General features: G+C 39.1%; 1 protein-coding gene across 4 annotated transcripts in view; it reads right to left on the bottom strand.

Annotated features, from left to right (window-relative positions):
• The window catches only part of TRPC3 (transient receptor potential cation channel subfamily C member 3), a 73,211-nt gene that overhangs the window by 21,618 nt on the left and 23,890 nt on the right, over positions 1-27,703 (bottom strand). For 3 of the 4 annotated variants that reach the window (XM_035023221.1, XM_035023223.1, XM_035023222.1), the window contains 7 exons: positions 24,847-25,035; positions 16,184-16,348; positions 12,063-12,279; positions 9,806-10,039; positions 7,238-7,502; positions 4,244-4,439; positions 1,853-2,062 (listed from right to left, as the gene is read on the bottom strand). In XM_035023221.1, the coding sequence (XP_034879112.1) occupies positions 1,853-2,062; positions 4,244-4,439; positions 7,238-7,502; positions 9,806-10,039; positions 12,063-12,279; positions 16,184-16,348; positions 24,847-25,035 (1,476 nt within the window). Of the gene's footprint in view, positions 1-514; positions 563-1,852; positions 2,063-4,243; positions 4,440-7,237; positions 7,503-9,805; positions 10,040-12,062; positions 12,280-16,183; positions 16,349-24,846; positions 25,036-27,703 lie in introns of all 4 variants that reach the window. The other variant, XM_035023224.1, reaches the window with a different exon arrangement.

Genomic DNA, 27,703 nt, shown 5'->3' with positions numbered 1-27,703 from the left:
CTGATCCCTTCACATTCCTTTGCGCCAGTTGCATTTCCTTTACAGAGGCCCAGGCAGCCACAAACCATTGGAATGTGCTCTCTCTTGACCTGACTGACTTACACTCTCAGGAGTGAAGTCAGGGAAATCAGTTTTCTACAGAAAGAGAACTTTAAGTTGTGAAGAGCAAGAGCTGTGGGTTCCCATACTTGAGAGACTTCTGGTTTTAAATAATAAAGACTCAGTTAATAAATCCCCAGAGAAACAAAGCGCCTTCAAAACAAAGTCAATTTCAGTCGTGGCAGGAATTGCCCAGGATGACAATTAAAGCGTGGTCCCTTTAAGAGATCAGCCGCCCTGCAAGGTGCTGAGTACAAGGCAGTCGTGTGCAGTAGAAAGAGCTAGACATCTGATGCTGGAAAACTTGGATTCCACACCTACCCCACAACTGGCTAGCTCCCTGACCTGTGTAAGTGCGCTACTTTAATGGCTTCGGTGGTCTTATTTATAAAATGGGAATGATAATAATACCTACCTCACAGTGTTGCATGAGGTTCAAATGTACAGCAAAGCACTTTGTAAACTGTGAATGAGGAAGGGCACTGATATTTGTTGAGGCTGGAACTGTACACCTCATATCATCCTCACATTAACCCTACAAAATTTCCTCTTTCAGAGGAGACAACTATGGCTCAGAGCGATGAAATCACTTATCCGAGCTACTTGCTACGAAGCCAGAAGTGCCAAAATTCAAATCCGGGTCTAACGCAGAGGCTCTCTTCCTTACCTTCTACTGCTTCTCACTGTGTACATATGAGCTACTATTTGAAATCATGGGATGGGATAGCCCAATCAGTGCCTCAAGAGACCACATCCAGGTAAAATTTTAAAAGGTTTAAAAGGCTTAAAGAATAAGATGCCGGGGTATTACAAATCTTAGAAATGCACATCTATTTTTTAAAGTGAGAAATTAAACTGCAGTAATCCAGTCTTTTTTCCCTAGCTTCAACTGAGAACAAGTACCTACCTCGGCTCAACAGGCCTGTACTTTATGGAGGTAACACTGCCACCTGGTGGGCTCCCAGGGTATTACAACTACAGGCCATATTCACAACTTAGGGGCAAAAATGCTATTTTAACTCCACACATTTGCTACTCTATGTCTTGCTCCCTGTTATCTGAGGTCCTGCTCATATCCTTCTGCCTCCTCTACCAATTCTATCTCTGAAAATTAAGTTCATTATTATAAACTACTATCATAAAACTCATCTTTGTTAAAATCAGAGTATGACTCAAACTAAAACCCAAGTATGACTTAAATGGGACAACTCTGGGACAAACCATTCTTGATTACATATAAAAATGGTACTTATGATTAATATTTGAGGATGCTCTTAGGTCTGTGTCAATTTTATGATAGTAAAGAAAAAAAAGATTACTTAGCCCAATCAAGAGTTTCTACAAATAAGAAGAATATGGTGCCGGTAAACCATACATATAGCCAACAGAAAAATGTGAGGTTAAAACTATTTAACGACAGAATAACAGTTGAGAAGCATGGAACACACACACACACACACAAAACCAGAGTATTTTCTCACAATAACATTTCTGTTTACTTTTAACAAGTTAAAAAGATGTTTTTGTTTTTAATCTGTTACTTTGCATGAAATTCTGACCAGAAGCAAGGTACAGACTAAGCGACTTCTTGAAACATTGTGAAGATACTAAGGATTAGTCTGTGAAAGACTATGGAATGGACAGTAACTTTCAACATCTTCTAAGTTCACATAAAAATTACTGAATAAACAACAAAGACAAGGAGGAAGACAGAACATTCATCTTCAGGTCTTGGTGAATTTTGGATACCTACCCTGGACTTGGAGTTACCCATTCCCATTTCTATATCCTTCTGTAGCCGGCTCCTCCTGCATTTAGAGAAGTTAATGATCCGCATGATGAAATAAACAAATGACTTCGGACTAGGAACTAGACTGAAGGGTGGAGGTAATGTTTTTCCATCATCAAAATAAGATAACCAAAGTTTTGAACGGGCAAACTTCCATTCTACATCACTGTCATCCTGTGTCACAAAAACAGAAAAGAAATAATGACTTATTTTGAGTAAAGGACAGGCGGGGCTAGGTAGGGAGACATAGGTGTGTGTGGTGGCAGGGCGCTATGGGATTAGGCTCACAGAAATTCCAAAAATGCAGAGGTGTAAGGACACCAGAGAGAAGGGAACAAACCAGACCACCCTGCCCCAGGTGTCAGAGGTGGAATCTTGTTGCAACAGCTACCTGTGATGAATAAAGAATTACCGGACCCTAAAAAGGAAGTAAGCCATCAAAGGTGTTGTCACTAATCCTTACTCAGTGGTGCCATCAGTAGAGATGTTAAAAGGATTTAACTGGTTCCCTGGTTAGCCTTCAATAAAAGACCAACCCTAAAAGCCCTCAGTGGCAACCCTGTCCGGAACCCCCTCACTCCTGAGAGCTTTTTCTGTAGCCTTGCTTAATAAAACTCTATCGCTTTTTTCACTCTCCTTCGTCCACGAGATTCATTCTTCGACTCCGTGAGACAAGAACCTCACTTCCCTACTTCGATTTTAAAAACCAAATATTCCAGTAGGATCATACAATGAACCTAAATTATCCTTTTGAAAGAGATAAGTGACTTGCATACATTTATCTGCATATAACCTCTATTGGCCTACATATATTCTTAGTACTGCTAAGAATGTTTTTATTTTTCTCTTCCATATGCCTCTGTCTCTACACACTGAAATTTAACCAGAATGTCCTGTTCTCCAGCCAAAAACAAAGCAAAAATGCCAGAAAAATTCAAGGTCAAGGAAGGATGAAAAGATAATTCCACATATTCGACCATACTTCCCCACTCCTTACCTGCGCTCCCTCCTCATCTAGACCCACCCAAGGCAGGCTGTAGATAGACTATAACATACTTCAGAGCAAAAGAAAAAAGACAGCACTCAGTTGAATTGAACTTCGGAGGTTATGTGTCTGCCATCTGTCCTCAAATGTCACATGAGGCCCTCAGTGGCTTATTCCTGTCTTATATGTCCTTTTGATGAAGGATAGTTGGAAGGCAGGCAGGCAGGGACAAGGGGCCCCCACCCTAAGAGGAAACCATGCTTAAAAAGATTTTACACCACCCTGGAAGGAGCCCTCCACCCTTTCCCATGTGATCAGTGACAAAAACCTGATTTGATGACAGGCACGGGGAGGGTTAATCAGATTAAAACAGCCTGTCAACAAGCCCATAAAAACCCCTAGACTTAGAAACTCTGGTGGGAACCCTCTTGGATCCCCTCCCTCCTTGGAAGCTTCATACTACCACTTTGCTATCACTCAATAAACTTTTGCTTTGTTTCCCACCACTCTGTCTGGTCCCACCACTCTGTCTGGTCTACCTCTTCCTTCTTTCAAGCAGCGTGACCGAGAACCGTGGGCACCAACGAAGGAGAAAAAATCCTGCAACACTTTTATTCTCAGTCCTGGCCCATGGTGATGGAGAAAAGAAATGAAGAGGAGGGGGGGTCCAAAGGTGGGAGAAGTTGGCTTGCTTATCTCATACTGCCCAGAACTGCTATTACCACACTCAAACAGGTATTCAGGATCCCACAGTTTTCATTTCTGGGGAACCTAACTTCTGCTTTGAGAAACCTTTTTATGTGTTTCTAAAACACACACAGACTCGGTGCATTTAACAAACAGCAAAGCACTAAAGAGATACTGAACACTAACCTGGAGGACAAGGGAAAGCACACATAGGATTATGAAGGAAGGTACCAAACCAAGCCCAATCCAAAACCAGAAATAGGATAACTTCAACAATACTAAAAATTCTGACTGTATATGGAACATCACCAGTGTTTGCCAGACATCTAGTAATTCCTCTACTGGGATTTTTCCGATGGTTGGCCGGCTAACTTAGGAGAGAATAATTTCCCTATAGCCAATACGTCTGGCCCCCCAAATTTCAAAACTTGAAATGTACTCTGAGAGGAGGCAGAGTGATGGTAAATTCAGGGGGACCCCTGCTGTGCTCCTAGAAGACACTAGAGGCTGGGGGCCTATCTACCCAGGAAGAAAATGTAGGGAAATGTCCTGACTCCCTCTGCTTGGGTATAAGCCTCTCTATTTAGATGACCTGGAAATCCACCATAGGGCACAGAAACAGATGTGTGTACTATTAGAGTGGGATGGCAAGAATAGACACCATGGATAGAAAGCAGGTTTACCTCAATCTCTTGATATGAGCTATTAATCATAGCAATTAACATGTTGAGTAAAACGACCACCATAGTTACATTGTATATTCCATAAAGAACGTATCCAATATTCTCTATGAATTTGTGATCGTATTTGAGCACAACGGAAGTGACTTCAGATAACCCAAATATCGACCAAAACAAAGTCTTGAAACTTTCTTCTACACTGTTGAAAGAATAAGGTACACAGTAAATAAATTGACAGTTTTCAGTATGAAAAAGTCAAAAGAGAAACAAGTTAGGGTCTGAATTCTGTACAGAGGTAAAATGCCATCATTAAATATCATCATAATAAAGCCCAGGAGTATAATTATTTTATCATAGTGTTTAATAGAAATCATTCTCTCAGGTTTTCAGGAGTTTGTGATTAAATAGTGCCAGTGCCCAGCTTTTCTGGAAGTTATCATCAGGTGAAAATTCTCTCAACTCAGCAGAGGAAAGCTGAACGTCATGCCACGATACCCATTCCTTTCTCCTAGAAGGATGGAAATTTGGGGGTTGATTTTATCGGTGGTTTAGACATTTAAATCAGGTTTTCTGGAGTAGAACAAGGCCAGGATAAAAATTATATACTCACTTCAAAAAAAAGTATGTACAAACACATTCCCTGTACTGTGGCAGCAGGGAAGAATGAAAACCACCTAAATACCCATCAATGGGGGGGTGGGTAAATAATTCCGACATCTATATGATGGGTGGTATGCGGCCACTGGGGCAATGAGACAAATCCATCTACATGTGTTTACATAAAATGATATCTGAGATCTATTCAGTAAAAAAATAAGACATAGCAAGAGTGAAATAGTCTATCATTTGACTAAAAAAGAGGGGTTTACAAATACTTATATTCTTGTTTAGGTATAAATTATCTCTGAAAGTATCCAAAAGAAACCATTGCCTCTGTGAACTAAGGAGAAATAAGAGACTGGGGTCCAGTGGTGAAGAAGGGGACAGATGCTTTTCACTGTAGACGCCACTCTGTGAATTTTTTGCCACAAGAATATATTCCCTACCTAAAAGTTGTACTTAACTGGAAATGAAAAGGAGGCAACAGATTGAAAGATTCCTGGTCTTTTCCTTTAATTTATATAACTTACTCCCTGAGTCTTCCATCGTAGCAATGAACACTTAGGCCCTTACCAGATTATTTACCTACTTTTATCCCCTCAATGAACTTTGCCGACTGAATTTGCCTGGTTTTGGCATATAACCAAGTTGTACTCACTGCTTTGTGAACCACAAAAATAATCCTTAAATTAAACAATTACACGTGTAGAATTCCATTACACAGAAGGTTCAAGTCAGTCCTTTTTCCAAAGAAACAGTTATGGTAACAGTGCTTTTTTTAAAAAAAAATTTGTAACAGATTCTAAATAACAATTCTATAGATTTACAGGTTTTAGTACTAGTTGGTTTATTCATTCCATCATTCAGCAAATATTGATGGAACACCTATTATGTTCTAGAAAGTGTGCTAGACCCTGAGGGTAGAAGGTTGAACAGAAAGGTTCCTACTTCTATGCAGTTACTCTCTATCACAAAACATTTCATTGTGTGATGTTATAGCATACATGGTAGCAGGAGACTAAGAAAAACTATAATCTCTTCATTCCTTGCCATTAATGTAACAGTATCCCCAAATTCTCTGACTCCTTTGTCTTGTTCTTTTGCAGACCTTCTCGCCTCTAACTTCAAGAATACAGATTCCTGAGAATCTGTATGTATGGGAAGAGGCAGACAGTGGAAAAGGGGAGGACACAGACAGTTCCTGAGCTCTTACTGTGTGCAAGAGGCTTTCTATCAATGATCTTAAATCACCCTCACAACAACCTGATCCCAACCTTATTGTGTTTATTTTAAAAAGAAGGAAACGAACACTGAGGACTGCTGAGTAACTTGACCAAAACCACAACCAGAAACCAGCAGAGACTGCATCCACATCCAGATCTGCCTGATTTTCCAGCCTATATTCTTTCCACCATATCAAGTTGCCACATCCTCACACGAAACAGTGAACACAATGGGTTGTATAAAATGAGCTCTCACAGAGTTCAAAGGGGTGGTGTTGTGTGTAGGATCTCTTTGTCCCTCCCCAAGTGGGTTCAAACAGATTTTTTATTTCATTACAATAAAGGGAGTTTCAGTTCTCTTTTACCCCTAAGACTTGCTCTATATAACTCTTTGGAAAAAATCATTTCAAAACAATTTAGATGCCTGAAAGGGCTTAATATTCTATTTTAGTCTGCAGGGAACTGAAGGTCTAGATTCTTTCCAGTCGTGGCACGACAGGGTACAAAGTGAGGCAGGGAGGGCTTACGATCTCCCTACCTGGAATGACTACAGTAAAAATGAGGGCCCACGTCTTGACCACTAGGCACCAATGAGTGAGAGGATCTCACAACTGGATGTCTCCATGCTGAGGGAACTTCAAGGGACAGTGACTAAGGAAGTTTAATCAAGGAAGACTTCCCAGGCAAGGTGAGTCCCCAGTGCAGAAACCAGTGTCGCCACAGGAAGGAAGTGATTTTAGAGTTACAGTGAGCTGTACAACATTTAGCTCTAATTTCTTCTTACTCACCTCCTGTACTGATTAATGATACATTAAAATAAAAGACAATGCTTCTTTTTTGAATAGTAATGGCTACAAAATGATGAAACTAAGTTTAATGTCATACATAATGTAAGGGACACCCAGTATTAAAAATTTGCTGCCCAATTCGCTCAAAATAGTCAGTTTCATCTAGGATTTTTCAAATTCTGATTCCGTTTCGTGGTCAAACACTTACTAAGCTCAAAGAAACAAGCCTTTGGAGCAATGTAATCACACATAAGCATTGTTTTCAATGGATTTTTTCCCCTTAAAAACATCTTTATTAGAATTTCTGAATTTTTTGTGTGTTTGCTTCATCTAGATTTGTTAGCAATTCTCTTCATTGTACCTTTTTCATAAGATGTTTTACTTACGTGGTAAAAGCAGCATTTACTTTAGCTCCAAGGTAGTAAGAATACAGTATGAACATGCCAATCATAAAGGCAAGAAAGACCATAATAAAGAGGACCATGAACTTGAAAATGTCCTTCACAGTCCTTCCAAGAGAGATCTGCAAGGGGCCGAAGCTCTCATTTGCAGGAAGGATGTATGCGATCCGAGAGAAGCTGAGCACAACAGCTATAGCATAGAGGCCTTCAGATATGATCTGAGGGTCAGAAGGGAGCCATTTATCTCTGGCTAGAAAAAGAGAGAGAGAGAGAGAGAGATTAGAAATGGAACTTCCAGGTGCCTGGCTGGCTCAGTTGGTTGGGCGACTGCCTCCGGCTCAGGTCATGATCCTGGAGTCCCAGGATTGAGTCCGCATCGGGCTCCCTGCTCGGCAGGGAGTCTGCTTCTCCCTCTGACCCTCCTCCCTCTCATGCTCTCTGTCTCTCATTCTCTCTCTCTCAAATAAATAAATAAAATCTTTAAAAAAAAAAAAAGAAAGAAATGGAACTTCCTAGTCATTGCTAGCCATGCAAAATAAATACCTTAAATAATATCTATTTTTTAGGTAGGTGGTTTTTATCTTGGTTGAAACTACTCTAGATTTAATTAACTGTCCAGGCACTGTTTTTCATGTTAAACCAGAAACATATGAATTCCACACTCACATGGAATCTTTTAATGGAGGAAACACTATTATAAAGATACTAAGCCTGCTTCACATTGAGTAGAAACAGAATCAAGTACAAAAGATAAAGAAAGAGGTTAAAACCCTTCATCAGAGACAGACTGTGTCCAGAATGACAAAACAACAGGCTTGACTAATTTATCCCCTCAGTTACTAGATTTATTGACCAACTGTTCTGTCATCCTGTAGGCTCAGTTGGCACAAAACTTCTTTTTCATATTTCATAGGGAAATTAGTTCATCTAACAGTTTGTGCAAGTAAAATGTCATATTATGAGAAGTAAGAACGTCAACTGAATCACACTGGTGCTGTCGGTGTGATATCTGAGCAGTATGACTTGTTCCTGGAAAATGTAAAATGCTACTGAGGTGCAAAAATTTGGGATATGGATTCTAAATGAGGACCCTCCCCTTTCAAGATCACTTAGTAAGTTCACAGCAGACTACTGGATACTCATTTCCCTGGAAGGTCAATGAAATATTATGTGGCTAATTTTGTGCAAACTGAGTCACTGCCAGAAGAATGGATACATTGTAGACATTTGCAACAACAAAAGTTAACATTTATTGAGTGTTCCTATAACTCTATGGATTTGATGTTATTATTATCTGCTCCTTAGAGATGCAGAAACCAAGACTTAAAAAGGCTAAATACTTGATCAAAATCATACACACAATAAGAAGTAAATCCTGAACTCACAAATTTCCCTCCAGATGACAATCATTAGATACACATTAATAAATTTAAATAAATAGGTTATTGAAATAGTCAGGATAGATATTATACAAAAATACAATTTAAGCTAATTCTTTAATTATAAATGGTAATCATTTACTCATTTGATCTGGTGTCCTTGGCATATAAAAATCTTTGCTTGCTGACAACAGGAGATAATATGTTTAAAGTTCACAATGTGTGAAATGTACATTTTATATTTTTGAGCAAGCACCCAGTCTTCTTCAATGTTAACATGCCACTTGTCCTTATCACAATGTAAGCCTTAATTACATTTATAAACAATTATTCTTCACAATCAGAACACATTTGAACTCTGTGCCTGAGTTTCCTTATCAGTAAAATAAGGGGTAGGTAATAAATTTCTAAAGTCCTTTCCAGATTTAAGATTGTGCAACTACATGAAAATCTGCTAATCCCACCTCCCCAATCTGGCCTCAAGGGAGGGGAGGCTCACATCGCTTACCACTGGTTTGTGCTGGGCAAGGAAGGAGTCAATATCCTTACACACTGGTTATCAGCTGGGGTCTCCCTGCTCTTCATGATACAGAGAAGTTAGGCATGAATTCCCTTCCACCTCATGTTGAGGGGCAGGACATTCACCCCAGTATTTCTGCCTGTTCTCCAGAGCTTACATTGTCATGTCACTTTGGCTTCTAGTTCCTGCCTCTGTTGAGTTTTTGTTCACTTCACCTGCACAGCAGGTGGTCAATGGTCAGTTTATCTGCTCTGAACCACACTCTCAGGGATTCATCTTCCACCTCAATCAGTTTCTCAAGCTATTTTTTCCCCCTAATTAAGACAGTTTCATACCTTCACAATATATGAAAGTAATTATGTCATTAGACTTAAAGATAATTTTCTCCTACCTTGCAACATCTTCTTTGTATAAATTTGAAAACTGAGACACAGAGAAGGAAATTAACTTGAACAAAGTCACACCCAGCAAGGGAGAGTCGTAGCCTCGACAGGAATCCAGTTTTGTACAGTTCCAAAGCTCATGCTCTCTCCTCTGTTCATATACATTCAACACACATCTCATATTAAACATATGGACACTTCCTTCCAAAATGTGGTTTCAGTACCTTTTCTGAGGACCTTTCATATGAGGAGCCTGTAGTTAATAACTTACCGTAAGTGAAATACTGGATCTCTGGTGGAAGTGTAACTTCACTGAGGTCGCTCTCTTGGACATAACTGTCCACATACTGTTGTGCTTTTGTCGCCTGAAGGAAAGCTAGGAATCTGGCCGTGAAAGCAGCAATGAAGATGGAGAGCATCCCAAAGTCCAGCACATTCCACAACTGCAAAATATACTCCCTAGGTCCTTCCAGCCAGAGCTCCTTACACTCAGACCACATCATTCCTGTCACACATGGAAGGTACAGATTACTTCTTACAGCTTAGACTGAGAAGATGTTACTTTGTCCCCCATCAGTCCCCATCTAGAAAAGGCTCCATAGATAAGGCACATCATACTAGGCACCACCAAGCACCAGCTCTTGTTCAGCTCCCTGAGGCCCTAGGCAGATTAAGTGGAGGAAAAATCTTCAACTAAGTCAGAATTAGAATTTGGAGAAGCATAGTTCTACATTTGGCACCAGCAATGGTGCTACTTATACAGAGGAGTGGGCAGGAAAGAGGGAAGGAAAATAAGCAAAGAAGACTCTTTAAGTCAAATGATTTGCCCTATGAGACTTTTGGGGGGAGAGGAGAAAGTTCATCTTTGTGGATCCCAATGGTCATCACACCATAGTAATTATTGATGAAATAAACCCCTAAATGAGAAACTTATTATAAACTCTTAACAAGATCAGTTTCCCAATCACACAGGAACACTTACGTCACTCCCCTACCTTTCTCTCCTCTTTCTAGTTTCATGCCAGGAGGTGAGGAATATCACTGGAAAAAGAAGGAACCCTTAAGCAGGGGCCCTAGGACACTGTGAAGAAATGGAAAGCAGAAAATGCCATTCTGGGAGAAGGGGGCCAAATATTCCAATTTAACAACTTGTCCTGACCATGTAAGGGGAAGATATTGTGGAATTTTAAAAAATGTCATAGCTCAAAATAAAATTTATAAAATAATTATTTGATGCAAGTTGAGTCCACAGGAGTGAATGAGGGTAATAACCAACCTATTAATTCAGGAACTGAGATGATACCAAAAACACTCTGGGTAAAACAGAGAGACTAGAATAAAGTGACCTGGATTAGTGATGGATAGATAAATGAGTTCCTACCTCCATTTTTTTCCCTCTCATGGCTTCAAGTTTTTAACTTTAACATAGCTATTCAAAATGGGCTCTTGTGAGCCAAGATATGAAAGCAACCTAAACATCCATTGGTTGATGGATGGATAAAGATGTGATATATATATATATACACACACACACACACACACACACACACATATGTGTGTATATATATATATATTGATATATACACATATGTGTATACACACACACACACACACACACACACTGGAATATTACTCAGCCATAAAAACAAGTGAGATCTTAGATCTGTGACAACATGGATGGACTTAGAGGGTACATAGTAAGTGAAAGAAGTCAGAGAAAGAAACACCATATGATTTCACCTCCATGTAGAATCTAAAATTCACAACAAATGAACAACAACAGACTCTTCAATGCAGAGAACAAAGTGGTGGCTGCAGAGGGGAGGTCAGTTGGGGGGGCAGGTAGGAGAAAAAGGACATTAAGAGGTATACAAACTTCTAGTTAATAAAATAAATAAGTCATGGAGCTAAAAAGTACAGCGCAGGGAATATAGTCAATAATATCGTAATAACATTGCATGGAGACTACACTGATCGTGGGGAGCACTGAGTAATATACAGACTTGTCAAATCACGATGTTGTACACCTGAAACTAATATAACTTTGCATGTCAACTACACTTTGCTAATAAAAATTTTAAAAAGCAAAAAAATGCACTATTGTAAGGTGAAGTAACAAGCATTCTGAAAACGGAAACTCTTGTAAAAAAACCTCTGAAATGAAAACAAAAAATGTTCTTTAATCATCAGTTAATGGCTACCCATTTATTTCACAAGTATTTCAATGAATTTGATCATCATGGTGAGTCACATTTTTTTAAATTTACATTTCTCAATAATTAAAGTTAGAAACGTGGTGTATTTATAACTAGGCTCTTGTTGCTCATAAAAATTTTTATTTAGTGTTAAGGGATACCTTTCAGTATTATCAAGCTGCCAAATTATTCAATTATTTTGCTCTTCTGCTTATCTTACAATGATAATGTTGTCACCATATAACACATGATAACATTTTAGATAAAAAAGATAATCATTACATAGACACTATTTTTTGGTAGAAATTAGAATATTTAAAATAGTAAGCTCACCAAGAACCCAGACCATAATTAGCATCTCAGTCCACGTGAACTGGGTGGTTTTCACCCTGAAGATCTGCTTGGGATAGTCAATAACAGTGATATTGGGCAGCGTGGTGATGCCTTCAAATCTGTCTGAGGCGTTGAACACAAGCAGGCCCAGGAAGATGATGAAAGAAGCAGCATGTGCTACAAACTTCATAAAAGGGCTTCGTAGAATTTTCCCCAGCTGTAGGACAACAAACAAACAGACAAAGAAGAAGAAACTTTTACTTTGGAAAACTTGGCTTCCACTTTTGAAAATGATTATACAGGATTAAAAAAAAATAAATGAAACAGAAGACTTTCAAAATTCTGCTTCTGTTTGTGAAGAGGTATACATTATGAAAACTACTCCTTTTAGGGGATGCTTCCTCCAAGAATAATTTAAGAAGTCTTCAAACTTCATTGTTTCTAAATACCCAATTTGCCTTAGGGTCGACTGCATACACAGATGCCTTTCTGAAAATCACAAGGCATATGCTGGTTATTCTTATTTTTACATGAAATACTACGCAATCAACATCTAGGTTTTGAGAGTCTAGGAAGAGAAACTCCAAATCTGTAGTGTGTATTCTTTATTGCTTTATAACTGAAATGTTATGAGTTTGGAGACCCATTCATTTATAACTGAAGTGTTATGATGGGTTTGTAGGACCTAACAAGGACTCTGAAGGTTAAAAACCTTACTACTGCAGAAATAAATTTTCATTCTCACTTCTAAATATTCTGAAATCAAGCTGCACTTTGTATGCTGTGAAAAAAAAGGAAGAAGATACTAGAATCAAGCAAATATTTTATGTGTTATTACCTCAATAAGAAGAAGGAGATATATAATAAGTAAAACCTCTAAGTAGGTTAACTTAATTAAGTCAGCCCTGAGTTTGGAAAATCATATAAATAGTACCAAAGCATCTCTAGAGTTCAGTGCATAATTATTTTAAGGTAACTCCTTTAAAATTCCATGTGATATAATGTCCTTAAAAGCCCCATGTTCTAGTAGAAATGAAAAACAATTCTGCCTGTCCCAAGGGCCTCTGTAGCCCAAGAATTAGGTACATTTGGTAGATTTATCAAATAAGTTCTCTAGTCTACATACTCAGAACCAACTTTCAAACTCAGTCTGTGACCTTAAAAAGTACCAAGGTTCACATTTGAGAGACTGCAACTTCAAACAAATGTTTTTGTATGTCCGGAACCTTAATTTGATGTCAACAAATAACCAAAGAATGTTAAGCATTTCTGGAGTTGAACATGAATGCAGACACACAAATGTCACATTTTCCATATTAGACATAGAAAAATAAACAACACATTTACACATCACTGTGCTGTTCCGCAGCTGCAAAGAGACACATTTGGGGGAGCTCATCTGTACCACACAGTGATTTCTTGGGAGCTGCCAAGTCTGTTTCTCATCAAGGCTGATCTTTTAACTTTAAATAACATGAAAATAAAGCAGCATGCCTGTCTTAAAAATGGGATATATGTGGGGAGCTCTTGCTATGTACTTTTTGCCACAGGCTAGGTGGTATATGGCAGGTATAAATGTGGGCTCCAGAAATGACTCAATTCAGGGGCGCCTGAGTGGCTCAGTCGTCAAGCGTCTGCCTTCGGCTCAGGTCATGATCTCAGGGTCCTGGGATCGAGCCCCGCATCGGGCTCCCTGCTCCGCGGGGGACCTGCTTCTCCCTCTCCCACTCCCCCTGCTTGTGTTCCCTCTCTTGCTGTGTCTCTCTGTCAAATAAATAAATAAATACAATCTTAAAAAAAAAAAAAGACTCAATTCCCTCCTTTAACCCTCTCCGCCAGACAGAGAGTTCACCACACACCATTTATAAGAGCTGCACTTTTATAAATGAAGAGTTAAAAGTAGTGGACTTCAATGTTTTAACTGATTAAGCTGTCCCCAAAGATGAACACTTAGAAATCTGACCTTTCCAAGTCATTTCCCTCAGAAAGGGAAATTATATGCATGGGAAGTGATTTTGGCTCATCACTTAGAGATTTTAGTCTTCAGGGTTTATATATTGGAGGAATCCTAAGATACTTTCCCATGATACATAATAAAGGAACTTAGTTGAGTCATCGAAACTGATCACAATGACAAACTTTCTGCCTTCAGTTGCACGGGCAGTTCAACAATGAAGTGAGATGAATAGTCTCACATGTATATGAGAGCGGGCCTCACTCTGCCAGAAAGACAATTGAGCCAGAGAGCTGACAGATTTCCAGAATCGTTTGTAAGTGGCCTTGACTCATTTTTCCTGAAACTGCCTCTGATTTAAACGAAACCAGATTGTGGAATATAAAAACAGGATTAAAGGATCTCACAATGGCTTCTTCTCTCTGGTGGTGCCCTTTATTAACCTAATACACATTCTGTTAGCGTGACTAGTATTCCTTCCTATATCTTGTTCAGAGGATCTCTGAGGCACAATTAAATTGAGTCTATACTGGTAAAGTTGAGAGAGGGATGGAGGTAGTGAAAAAACGAGTCAAGCAAAATTAAAGAGATAAATAATCTAAAAAATCCGAAGCCCCCAAATCCAAATTCTACCTTTTTTAGAATCTTCTGAAGAAATAAAGGGCTGGGGAAACCTGGCATGCACTCTCTTGAATTCTTCAAATTAACTGTCGAACGACAAACCACTATTCGTGACCGTACTTAATACACTCAACCTCAGATTCTTGACAGGTTCCAACGAGTTGCCCTTCCAGTTCTCAGGTTCACTGTTTCTTGGTACCACTGCTGTAGGGTTGTTCTCCTCACACAGGCCAACTCAGTTGGCTCTCTGTTTATTTATTTACTTTTTAAAAAAAATTTTTTTTTTTTTTAAAGAGAGAGAAAATGAGAGACAGAGAGCATGAGAGGGAGGAGGGTCAGAGGGAGAAGCAGACTCCCTGCTGAGCAGGGAGCCCGACGTGGGACTCGATCCCAGGACTCCAGGATCATGACCTGAGCCGAAGGCAGTCGCCCAACCAACTGAGCCACCTAGGCGCCCTGGCTCTCTGTTTATTAAGCTGTCAATAGAATCAGCAAAATTGCTACCTCATATTTACCCCAAAGATACAAATATAGTGATCCAAAGGGGTACATGCACCCCAATGTTTATAGCAGCAATGTCCATAATAGCCAAACTATGGAAAGAGACAAGAGGTCCATCAACAGACGAATGGATAAAGAAGATGTGGTACATATATATATATACAATGGAATATTATGCAGCCATCAAAAAAAAAAACCCATGAAATCTTGCCATTTGCAACGACGTGGATGGAACTAGAGGCTATTAGGCTAAGCAAAATAAGTCAATCAGAGAAAGACATGTATCATATGATCTCACTGATATGAGGAATTCTTAATCTCAGGAAACAAATTCAGGGTTGCTGGAGTGGTGGGGGGTGGGAGGGATGGGGTGGCTGGGTGATAGACATTGGGGAGGATATGTGCTATGGTGAGCACTGTGAATTGTGTAAGACTGATGAATCACAGACCTGTACCTCTGAAACAAATAATACATTATATGTTAAAAAAGAAAGTGGGAAGGGAAAAATGAAGGGAGTGGGAATCGGAGGGGGAGACGAACCATGAGAGACTATGGACTCTGAGAAACAAACTGAGGGTTCTAGAGGGGAGGGGGGTGGGAGGATGGGTTAGCCCGGTGATGGGTATTAAAGAGGGCACGTCCTGCATGGAGCACTGGGTGTTATATGCAAACAATGAATCATGGAACACTACATCAAAAACTAATGATGTAATGTATGGTGATTAACATAATAAAATAAAATTTAAAAAAAAAAGTGCTACCTCACTCAGGCAGCTTTTCCTCTTGACTACCATGGGGATTTTATCTTAAAAGCCTAATAAGTATTACACACCTTCAAATGTGAACTACCCCACTAGTACCAGATCCTTTTTCACCCCTTATTTGAATTGATCCAGTCATTAAAAAGGTAGCATTTGTGTTCTGGAGTCAATTACCATTCAGGATAAAACTGATAAGAGCCTTAAGGAGGGAGCTTTTCTTTTTTCATCCCCAAAGCACATGGTACACCAACCCCAGAGGAAATGGATGAGGAAAAACACGTACCCTGCTGCACGGTGCAATCCAGTAACCGATGGCGAGAAACGGAAGGCCCAAGGCCACAACCAGCACAACCAGACACTTGATAGCTATGGTCTGTTCCCGCAGGCCTGAGAGGTTCTCATACCAGATTGTCAAGAGCTGCTGCTGACAGTTGGGGTGAGCCACAAACTGTCGGCAGAAAGAGACGAAGGTTACTACTGTGCCATTAGGGACACTTCAACTACTGAATGCACGTGTATCCTAAGGATATTAATGTGTACTTTTCTGGAATATAGGCACTAGAAGTCTCTGGTAATATTTTCCCTTACCTTCCCTCCATTTCCCAAAATTGCTTCAGAACTAGTAGAATTAAAGTTGGCAACAAGAGGGTAAAATTGATGTTGTCCTTAATTACAGTTCTTTCTGATTGAAATTCTCCGTAATTCACAAATTCCTCTCCAGAATCTAGGTGACATATGCTTTCCTTTGTGAAAATGTGTCCCATCCTGCTGTCTGCCCGCTTACTTGCTTTTGGTCCAAAATGGAAAAGAATAGTCATTTGGTTCATTGTAGACTACAGCTTAAAGAAAAATGTGTCAAGTTTCATAAGCAATTCCTAAAATGCTACATGTATGAAAAATATATACACGACATGCCCTATGTATACGTATGTACTACCACTGCAAATCTGCAAAGATCTGCAAAAAGCCAATGAAACGGGCAAGAATTATGCTTGGTCCACACTTGCACTGCCTCCAGGAACTGGCATCAAATGTCCCTGCCTTCCCATTTCAGTAATCTGTCCTTTTTGTTGCTGTTTCTCTCACAGGTCAAAAACCACAAACATGTATCTCCAACAGTTCTTTTGTAACGACAGTTCTAACCAGGAAAAACTGAGCAAATTATATTTATTTCAGCCCTGCCATTTTATTTTGCCATCTGGTTTCACTAAGTCATCTGCCAGCATCTATTCAGAGGGACTGGTATTTCACTAAAGGCCTGTCCTTATTCAGGTAGCAGAATGTATCTGTAGTCAGGCTCATGTGAAAAGGCCCCTACATCAACAGGTGTCCATTTGTGACTGGATATGCCTATCTTTGAATGACCAGATACACTTTGCCCAAGCTTAGAAATTATTCAGGGTCATTCACAAATCAACTATGAGTACCAACATATTTTTTTAAAGTGTATTTAGCAACACAAAAATCAAGGTATCACTATCTTCTAAAAAACAAAATAAAAAAATAACAATGAACCTGTTAGGAAGTACTCGTGAAATGTTTTTTTCAAACTCTTAGGGCCAAGGAAAACAGCCACAGTCTCCACCCATGAAGGGTTCATCTTTAATCAAATTCTAGTTAATGATCCTAATGATTGTTAGCAACTCTAGGCAATTCCTCAAGTTATCTGGCTATTTATCAATTACACGCCTACAAGGAAATGAACAGGTTTCTACTCACTGGTGTGTCGTTTCTCATTAGCTCTTCTAATTAAAAAATAATAATAAAATTAAAAAATAAAACCTCACCCCCCAAGGTAGGCAGTAGAGACACAATTTCTCCCAAGTCCCTACTTTTGCCCCTGTGTGTACCTGCCCTCTGGGAAGTCCGTTGATAGCCACTCTGGTGACGGGTGTGCCCCCTGGGCACAAGGGGGTCTTGTCCTGGTAGACGTGGTAAGGATGAGTTTACAAATAATAGATCTGAAGTACTTAACTGAATTTATTTCAATAATACAGACTGGGAGGATTTGGGAGATTTAAAGTACTACAAAGAAGATGCTATCTTTTCTCACTTAACAAGTTCAGTGTGAAAAAGCATATTTTATAAGTGTCTTTCAATTCAATTCTAAAAATCCCAGGTCCTAGAGCTCACTTACTGGTCACTGCTAGCAGCTAGGTCTATATTAGATCTCCTTTCCCGATTCAAGATCCGGTCACTCCTCCAATTTTCGATCAATACAGCCATTATTTGAACTCATGATAAAATACGATCAAGGCTGAAAGCCCTGGGGTCTTGGTGACAACTTTCTAGGTAGGGTTCTTGTTGAGAACTTTGCCAAACTTCCACTTCTGCCTCTATACCTTAGTGGATCATCTCCTTCCTGCTTTATCCCTCCTTCTGTGTTAAAAATCCTCATCCCCTCGGAGTTCCTAAATGACATTTATTCATTTATTCATTCACTCTTCAAAATGTAAGCTCTTCCTGTGAGTCAGGCACTGTGTTAGGTATTTGGTAGAATAAAGTGAAAATGGAAGCATCAGTATGCATTAAGTGATAAGCAGGTCCTGTTCTAGGGCACACTCTCAATAAATGTGAAAGAAAAAATGGAGGGGCACCTGGGTGGCTCAGTGGGTTAAACGTCCAACTCTTGATTTAGGCTCAGGTCATGATATCGGGGTCGTCATGGGATCCAGCCCCACATTGGGCTCCACGTTCAGCGGTAAGTCTGCTTGAGATTATCTCTCTCCCTCTGCCCCTTCCCCACCTCCAGGCTTGCTCACTCGCTCACATTCTCTCCCTCAAATAAATAAATAATTCTTTAAAAAAAATGGAGACAGTCTCCTTATGCTTGCCAAGATAAATAATCAATATTTACAACAGTACTAGTTTGAATGTTGGTCTGAATGTTCTGCTGTTTGGAGGGTCTGCATTGTGAGAGGTTGGACAGATGAAAATAAAAAGCCATCCTGTGACTCCAACTAGGCTCAACTGAGGATGGGGAATAGTGCATTCAGAGAAATCTACAGGTGGAATAGATAATGTCCTCGAATCAGATTACCACTTGGGAAGTCAACATGCACTTTTTTATAGGCCAAGGTTTTCTACAAGACAGAAAATCCCCATAAAGTTCAGAGACAGGTGGACATGGGTCCATATAGAATTGTTGGATAAATTTCGCTTTTGTGAGTGTCCAGCCTTTCTTTCTTAGGTTTTAAACTCTTGAGGACAGAAATATTAATGTTGCAGTATGGCTCCCTCTTCTTGCTCCTCCTCTTCCAGATCATCTTCAAACTTAAATATGTGCTTTATGGCATTAGTTACATTGTATATAGGTTACACAGCCCTTAAAGACTTGATGGAAATCAGTGCTTTCCATATGGCATTATATAATAATCAATCTTCGACCCATTGTGACTTGTACAATACAGTGCAAACACTTAATATATGTTAAATATTAGCCCAAATTGTGGTGTTTGCATCTTACTTGTTACACTTTAAAATTCGGCTTTACATCGATATTTCCCATACTGTTAATTCTACTCTCTTCTTAATTGAGATAGTAAGACACCAGCGTATGGTATCTGTTCATCCCTTCCAATTCACAGGAAGAAAACACAAATAGATATTTTCCTCCAATAATTTAAAATCCTAATGCAAGCACACAAGGAACATTAAAAAATAAAATAAAATCAATACAATAGTAACAAGTGAGGGGAAAAAGTTAATTCCTCTGGGAGATGAGTTTTGCTCTTTTCAAGGACTTCAAAATAGGGCGGTGACCTTTATGTCTTAAAATTGTTTACTACTTCCTATGCTGCCACACCAGTCATAGCCAGTTGGATAAATTTGTATGCTGCATCCTAACTTCAGTGGATCAGCAAATTGAAATCATTACAAAAATAATGCCCTTATTTGAGGTTTTCTGATTTAAAAGGAGAATCCCTGACCCACAAGAAAATCTCAACCTTTCAATGGAACAAAACTACCATAGCATTGAGAACATTTTTTTTTCCTGCCAAATGACTAACAGATTGTAAACGGAACCACTGATCAGGACAGGTTAACGGAAAACAATGAGATAATTTTCAACTTAAAAAAAATTCACGTTACACGGTCTTATTATCAAATCAGCCCTTACAAGAACTATCTTCACGGGACTACTGTTGTACAAAAACATGGTAGGAACACTCTGTTTTTGTTTTGTTTTGTTTTGTTTTAAAGATTTTATTTATTTGACAGAGACACAGGGAGAGAGGGAACACAAGCAGGGGGAGTGGGAGAGGGAGAAGCAGGCTTCCCGCTGAGCAGGAAGCCCGATGCGGGGCTCAATCCCAGGACCCTGGGATCATGACTGAGCCACCCAGGTGCCCCTGTGTTTGTTTTTAATGACATGGTTGGAGGCACAGCTCATACCATTTAAAATACTGCTATGAATAAAAGCTACTTCATTCAACTTCTTTTTAAAGTTCTGAGTTGTGAAGTATAAACTGAAAATTTACATTGTATAAGTTTGCTGGATTTCAAACCCAGAGCGCAAAATGTTCTGTTCTTTCTTGGTGCCGGGCATGAACCTGGCCAAGAGGCTGCCCAATTGTAGGACTCAGGACCGCACCGGCCAGCACATGCACCCTGCCCAAGGTCTCTGCAGTATATTTACCACTCACATTGCATTGCTCAATTTTTGGAATTAGGGAAAGCACAATTTCTTCATACACAATGGGTAGTTTTATGTGCATATATTGCTGCATGTCTCTTTTCTAGATGATATTTCTATAGTTAAATCTAATCTCACCATGGAAGAAATAAGAGAGCAAAGAGGAACAACCCAGGAAATTCTCTCCTCTTTCTCAATAGCCCAGTTTTCCACATTCGATGATTTATCAACTTCTAGTATCTTTTAACTTTGTCAAGGACTTTCTTAGAATAGACAGAGCTTACTTACTAGAAGCAGGTGAAGCTCTCATTATTTCTATGGGGAAGAAGGGATTGATGTTCATCCTCAAGTCGCAGAGAAGGCAGAGGTACAGGCAGAATTAAAACTCAGAGCTTTTGGGGGGAAGTAAATAATCGATTATTCTAACTGGAAAATAATTGATGTTTTTGCCTAAAACTTAATCTTCTTGTACTCTTTCAAAAAAATCAAATTTCATCTTTCACTCTATCCCATTCTCTTTTGTAGAAAAACATGGGTAACTCTGCAAACAGTAATAATATTTACTATCTTTCCAGTTTTATTATTTACCTTTGAGACTCCTCAGAAATGATTCTGGGATGAATAATCTAAAACATCCACTCCCTGATAGAGAACGCATTATTGTTTGTTCCTCAGTAGGAGCATAAGATTGCCCATTACACCAACAGCATTGAGAATATTTTTTATTCTTTAAAAATTTGAGAGACAGGAAATGCTATTTGCATATTAGGATGCATTTATTTTAGTACTAGAGGGTTTGACAATTTTAAATATGTTAGCCATTTGAATTTTCTGTGAGTTGCCCATTCAAGCCCTTTGCTTATTTTTCTGCAGAGCTCTAGAAATTTTCCTTAAAAATTTGTTTGAGCTCTTTGGACATTAAGAATATCAATCTTTTGTATGTTAGAATTGAGAAATTATACCTTTCTCACATTGCCCTTTACCTTTTTGTTTATGATTTTTCTGTGTACAGAAGTTTTAAGTTGTATGTTGTCAGATTATTTACCTTTTTGCTTTGTTATTTGACTACTTTTGTATTAGAAAATTCTTTCTCACATAAACATTAAATTCACGTAGAGATCAGGGCACCTGGGTGGCTCCGTCAGTTGGGCATCTGACTCTTGATTTCGGCCCAGGTGATGATCTCAGGGTCATGAGATCAAGCCCCACATGCTGGGCGCGGAGCTTGCTTAGGGTTCTTTCTCCCTCTCTCTCTGACCCTCCCCCACGTGCGCACACTGGTGTGTGCTCTCTTTCTCTCTCTCGCTCTCTTAAAAAAAAAAAAATCATGTTCAGATCTCTCCTATTCAGGTCTTTCATATTTTCATTTTCTTGACTAATTGCCACTGAGCTCTGTAAGGCCTGAGTAGAACTCACGGTGTGATTCCTAGGGAAGACCTGAGCTCTGAGGACTGTGAGGCCAGACAGAAGCTAGGCATCTCATAAACAGAGCTGGGGGTACATCTTAGGCACGTGGCAGAAGAGACTTCCTGAGTCTCTTATGGGTAACAGCTTACTGTTACACAAAACTGGTTTCCTTGGTGGAATTATGAGTTGATTTGAATAAATATAAGTTTATTATGTTATCAGGAGGAAAAAATTCCATAACATATATTTTGAAATCCCAATGCCTCGCATGTAGCTGTAGACTACCTCAGTGGCACTGGGGATAGGGTTCACGCATCACTGTAAGCCAAGAAGTGGTTTCACTTCGGTACTAGAAATGAGATGAAGGAAAAAGGAAGCACCAGAAGGGATAGGGCATCTTTCCTCCTTGCTAGATGGAGACATGTGAATGTTGAATGAAGAATGAAGGAAGTCTTTGGGGTTTTTTTGGGCATGCTAGGATAAAGTTTTTATATACATTGAATGAAGCTTCCAAATCAAAGAGCATAAAACAAACAAACCCAGAAATACCTGCAGAGCCCTAAATCTCCTTTCAGTTTCAAATATATTATTTTGTTGTTTCCTGGTAGTTAGTTGACTGATAACAAATTTATTATTAATGACACCTCATACGTTGTAAGCTATACATCAATTTATTTAAAATTGACATGCCAGGAAGATATTCACGGTCTCAAGACAGTTTGGTCAACAGAAGCACATCTACAGATGAGCTGCCTCTGCTAATGACACTCTCAGAGTAACAATAACGAACCGGAGACAACTGAAATCAATTCACTCCTCTCAGGTGCTAAAGAAAAGAGATGTGTATTGCAAGATCTGTGAATAAATGTCCAGACAGATTTCTAAAAATGGTTTAATATTAATCTTATTCAAAATTATCTTTTCTCCTTTAATATAGCAACACCTCAACTAGCAAGAATGCTCTAGAGAAAGACAAATACCATATGATTTCACTCCTATGTGGAATTTAAGAAACAAAACAAACAAGCAAAGGGAAAAAAAGAGAGAGGGATAGGCAAACCAAGAAACAGACTCTGAACTATAGAGAACACACTGATGGTTACCAGGGGGGAGGAAGGGGGAAACAGAGGATGGGGATTAAGGAGGGCACTTGTGATGAGCACCAGGGGTTATATGGAAGTGTTGAATCACTATATTGTATGCCTGAAACTAACATTACACTGTATGTCAACTAACTGGAATTAAAAAATAAAAACTTAAGTAAAAAAAAGAATGCTCTGAGAGGAAGGCAGTTGAGCCAATTTATTTTTAAACGATAATTCCTTAAAAAGTTATTTTACATCAGTATTTACTAAGAATCTTCACATTTGCCTGTCTTACTAAGTTGAGGGGAGATCTGTGATTAATAGTTGGCTAAAACCTTGTGAATACTGTATGTGAAAGTTCTCTAGATTGTGGCAGAATTTGTGTGTGTGGGGGGGTGCACGCGAGCACACGTGCACGCACACAAGGAGAGAAGAGGAAAGAAAGGAAGTTTCCCTCATGCTCACTTGCTGCTAGGGTGCCTACACTTGCCTCCATTCCACGGGCCAGGGGCATATGCGCAGGTCTCCGTTCTGGGCCTGGTTCTGAGGAAGGTTTCTGGAGGCACGACTTAGGTGTGCTTGTTCCCCCACCCCTCCTAATGATTCTGAGTCTCCTCAGATCCCTTACTAAATTCCTTTCTGCCTAAAATGGCTGTAGTCTATTACTGAGGACTGGAGTCAACACAATGAATGTGAAATCTGTGTTTGAGGACTACAAGCTGAACTTGTTTGAGAGTCATCATTTTGAGAATGAATTTTCATAATGTAGAAATGTTATCAGCTAGTACATGTTGAACAATCACCATGTACTAGACCTGTGCTAATTACTTTACATGTATTAGCTCTTATAATCTTATAAACAACTGAAAAAGCAGTTTGTGGTCCTTACTTCACTAACTGAGCAGATGGAGGCTTGGCCTGGTTGGGTGACTTGCCCGTGGCCACACAGGGAACACGTGGTTAACTCAGGACTTGAACCCCTGCAAGCTGGCTCCCTGCCCTCTTAAGCACCATGCAGGGAGGAGAGAAAATTCAGCTCTACAGAGAGTAACTAGTTCATGAAACTAGATCTGTTCCTGAAAACAGCTTACTTCTTGGTGACTTATCATTTTCTCTTAGAATACAAAAAAATATCAGTTATCTAACATATAAACGCTGCTAGGTTGTAGTTAACAGATTTTTATTATAGTAAAACATCATAACTACAGTTTTCAAGAATTATTTAAAAGCCCTATACAAGCAGCAAATACATACACTTAACAGTTTATCTGCAATAAACAGAATAAAAAAGTAATCAAATTTTATTTCTGGTATCCACAGCTCTGTGACTTAGACATACTTAAGCTTGGCAAACCTCAGTTTCCTTTTTAGAGTAGAAATGTCATCGTCTATTTTACCTATTTTATAGGTGAAATGGATAATCACATAGGCTTGTCACAAGGATTAATACGACAGTTTTAACAGTGATTTACAAAAATGTATACAAGTAACATTTTATTTTTAATTGCATTGTAATGAGCAGTTTACAAAGTTCTTTTGCATATCTTAATCCACTGAAATCGTATTCTCTGAGATAGATAAGAGATATTATCCTCCTTTTACATGAGGAAACTGAAGTTTGAAGAAGTTTTATGATTTATCCAAAGTCTCACAGCAGACAAGAAGTGGAAAGGATGGCAGAAGCTAGATATTGGACTCACAACTTTACCATATTTGTCAATAACATCTTTATTATTTAAATGATTTTCCTGGGATTATGGCATAGTTGATATTACATGTTTATTCCAATATGGCGCTGGATAAAAGTGGGCCACTCACCTTTTTTACTTCATATTTAATAGCAAGCTTGACACGGCTCAGTGAAGCTTTATGCCTGTGTAGCTCCAAGGGCTCTGCGGATTCCAGATCTCCATTCAGAATAGCTTCTACTTCTTCTGAGTCTCGGCAAAGATCCAACACACCCACTACAAAGTCTTTGCATTGCATGGAGAGCTTCCTATAGTCATTCTAAAAACAAGAGGTTTAAAGTTTAACTCAAGGAGTTTGCTTTAATTCAATGGAAAGTGTTTAGGGTTTTTGTTAATTACAAAAAGGGGTCCCTTCTTCTGGGTAGAAGCTGCTGTTCCTACATGCATGCAAGGCTTGCTGAGTTAGACCCAGGCAGGATTTGCCCACACTCACAATCTCAGCCGGTACCTTCTGCAAACCGCCCACCCATAGGATACAGCTCTGAAAATGGTATGCACATTTGTTACTGGTTTGTATTAAGAGATGTTGGATAAATGCTAATGCTGACAGACCAAAAGGATCAAAAAGAGCGGCATCTCTCTTATATAAACAACAGTTTCCTTAAAGCCAAAACAAAACCATTTCTGTAGTGAAAATTGGTTTAAATGGTAATTTTTCTAAAGTGGTGATCTGACATAGAAGATTGACTATACATGAAAATAACTTGTTCAGTTTCTACTCTCCCTTGCCTTGTTGGAGACGTAGCTTCTCAAAGTGTAGTCCTATCGCCAGCAGCATCAACAGCACCTGGACGTGTATTAGAAGTATGTTCTCAGACCCCATTTCAGTTGTTCCTATCTAGAAACTGAAGAGAGGGCTCAACAATCTATGTAAACACACGCTCCATGTGTTTGTGATACACATGTATGTTTGAGAATGACTGGTTTCTAGTGAATGTAAAGAAATGGACAGGTACCAACAGAGAGAGGAGGTATTTTTCCTTATTTGTCTGAAGGTTATCATGTCCTGCAGAACTGGAAGGAGAGAAATGTCTGATTATATGTAATTGAATTCTCAGGGGTTGCAGAGTATCAATACCTGAGAGAAAATTTCCAGGCCAGTGGAACTAACACCTTGCTAAAAATAATCTGTGAATCTTTAATTTCATTAGCATATTTATATAGTGCCATGGACTGGGATAAGGAAGTCACTTGGCAACATTCCCTGTTACCTTCTGAATGGAGTTCTATTTCTAGCACTTTGGTTCCAGTTAAGGTATCAATGACCATCTGTTGGGAAAGTATCTCACTTTCAGAAACCCCAGTTCTACTTCTATGGCTTTCACTAAAATTTTAGCCCATTAAGAAGGTTAACCGGGGGACTCCTGGGTGGCTCAGTCGGTTAAGCGTCTGCCTTCGGTCAGGTCATGATCCCAGGGTCCTGGGATCGAGGCAGCATCAGGCTCCCTGCTCAGTGGGGAGTCTGCTTCTCTCTTTCCCTCTGCCTGCCATTCTCCCTGCTTGTGCTCTCTCTCTGACAAATAAATAAATAAATAAATAAATAAATAAATAAATAAATAAATAGTTAACCGATGATAGTCTAATTTGGCACACTTGAGGAAAATAGAGTTCCCCATTTCAATATGGCCCGAGATACTATACGTGTCTCAAGTAATACCTAGCACAGCAGAATTTCCAGGCTTCCAAAAATCCTACTTAAAAAAAAAAAAAAAAAGACATGAAGAATTTGAATTTTTTCCTTTAAATAAATAATTGATTTGATGGGCAAAAAATCACGTCACCAACTAAAATAAAGAAGAGAGACTGTTTAAAGGCTACACAGACTAGAAAAGTTTCCATTTCAGATATCAGAAATTCAGATAAGGAACAGTTACAGTTAATCTTTTTCCCCTCATAAGAGAATAGATAAAATGAATAAAAACTTCAGTCTTTGGTTTCCATTCAAGTTGGTACCATGCAACTGATAAAATTAATAAAATGTTCAGTCCCTGGTTTCTAGGCAGAGTGTCAGTTAAATATCCATCTGCTTCCATTCCTGAGAGACTAATGAAATATTTTATTATAGCATCCAGAAGTATTAAATTCATGTCTGTTTCCATATAAAGCTCTCCTTTTAATACAATTTTTTTAGACGAAATTTCCTCATGTTACTCCTCAGTTCAGACTGTTTTATAAGATTTGATGCAACACAGGATGACCATTTCTCCATTGATCAGAAAAAAGAGAGACTATTCCAATGTTGGAAGAAAACAGTAGCCACCTCTGCAGTAACACCTCAGTATAACTCATTGCTTCAAAAAAATCATAATCAGTAAATTGTCTTAAAGAAAGCTGTGTGGTTTGTTCACATCCACAGAAACATCAATCAAGAAACAAAAACTGGTAGTTATACAAGTTGCAAAAACAACACTTTGTCTTCATAACACTGTAAGCATTTCCTGCTGGAAGAATTCTGTTGCCTAAGTGCAGAAAAGAATCAGTGCTGGAGGTAATGGCAATTTCTTTTATTGAGGGCATGGGATGTTGCTTTATCAACAGATACGGAGCTCCCAGGGAAAGACGGAGGGCCCCAGCTAAAGACAGCCTTTTCTCAGTTGCAAAAGGAACTACCTGAAGTCTGCATTGCACCATGAGGTGACTAGATTAGTTCTACCATGAGGTCCTGCCTAATGTTACTCAATGACTTGGACCATTTGTCTGGTTTGCATTTTCTAGTAATTTTCTCTTAATTTAGTTTTGCTTAATCATCTTCATCATGCCACTCTTCTAATACCATGGCTCTCCACAAAGTTACCAGAAGGACCTGTGACCTTCTTTTTAGATGAAGGAACTCAAAAGCCCGAAGACCTGCTCAAGCCAAGGGAAGAACGAGGATGCCTGGTCCTCGTCACAACCTGTCTACAGGTTTTAGCACACTTAATGTTTGT

This window comes from Mirounga leonina, unplaced genomic scaffold (assembly GCF_011800145.1).
Source record: "Mirounga leonina isolate KUSES-001 unplaced genomic scaffold, KU_Mleo_1.0 Mir_176, whole genome shotgun sequence".
Classification (NCBI taxonomy): Eukaryota; Metazoa; Chordata; class Mammalia; order Carnivora; family Phocidae; genus Mirounga; species Mirounga leonina.
This window is presented reverse-complemented; position numbering and strand designations above follow the sequence as displayed.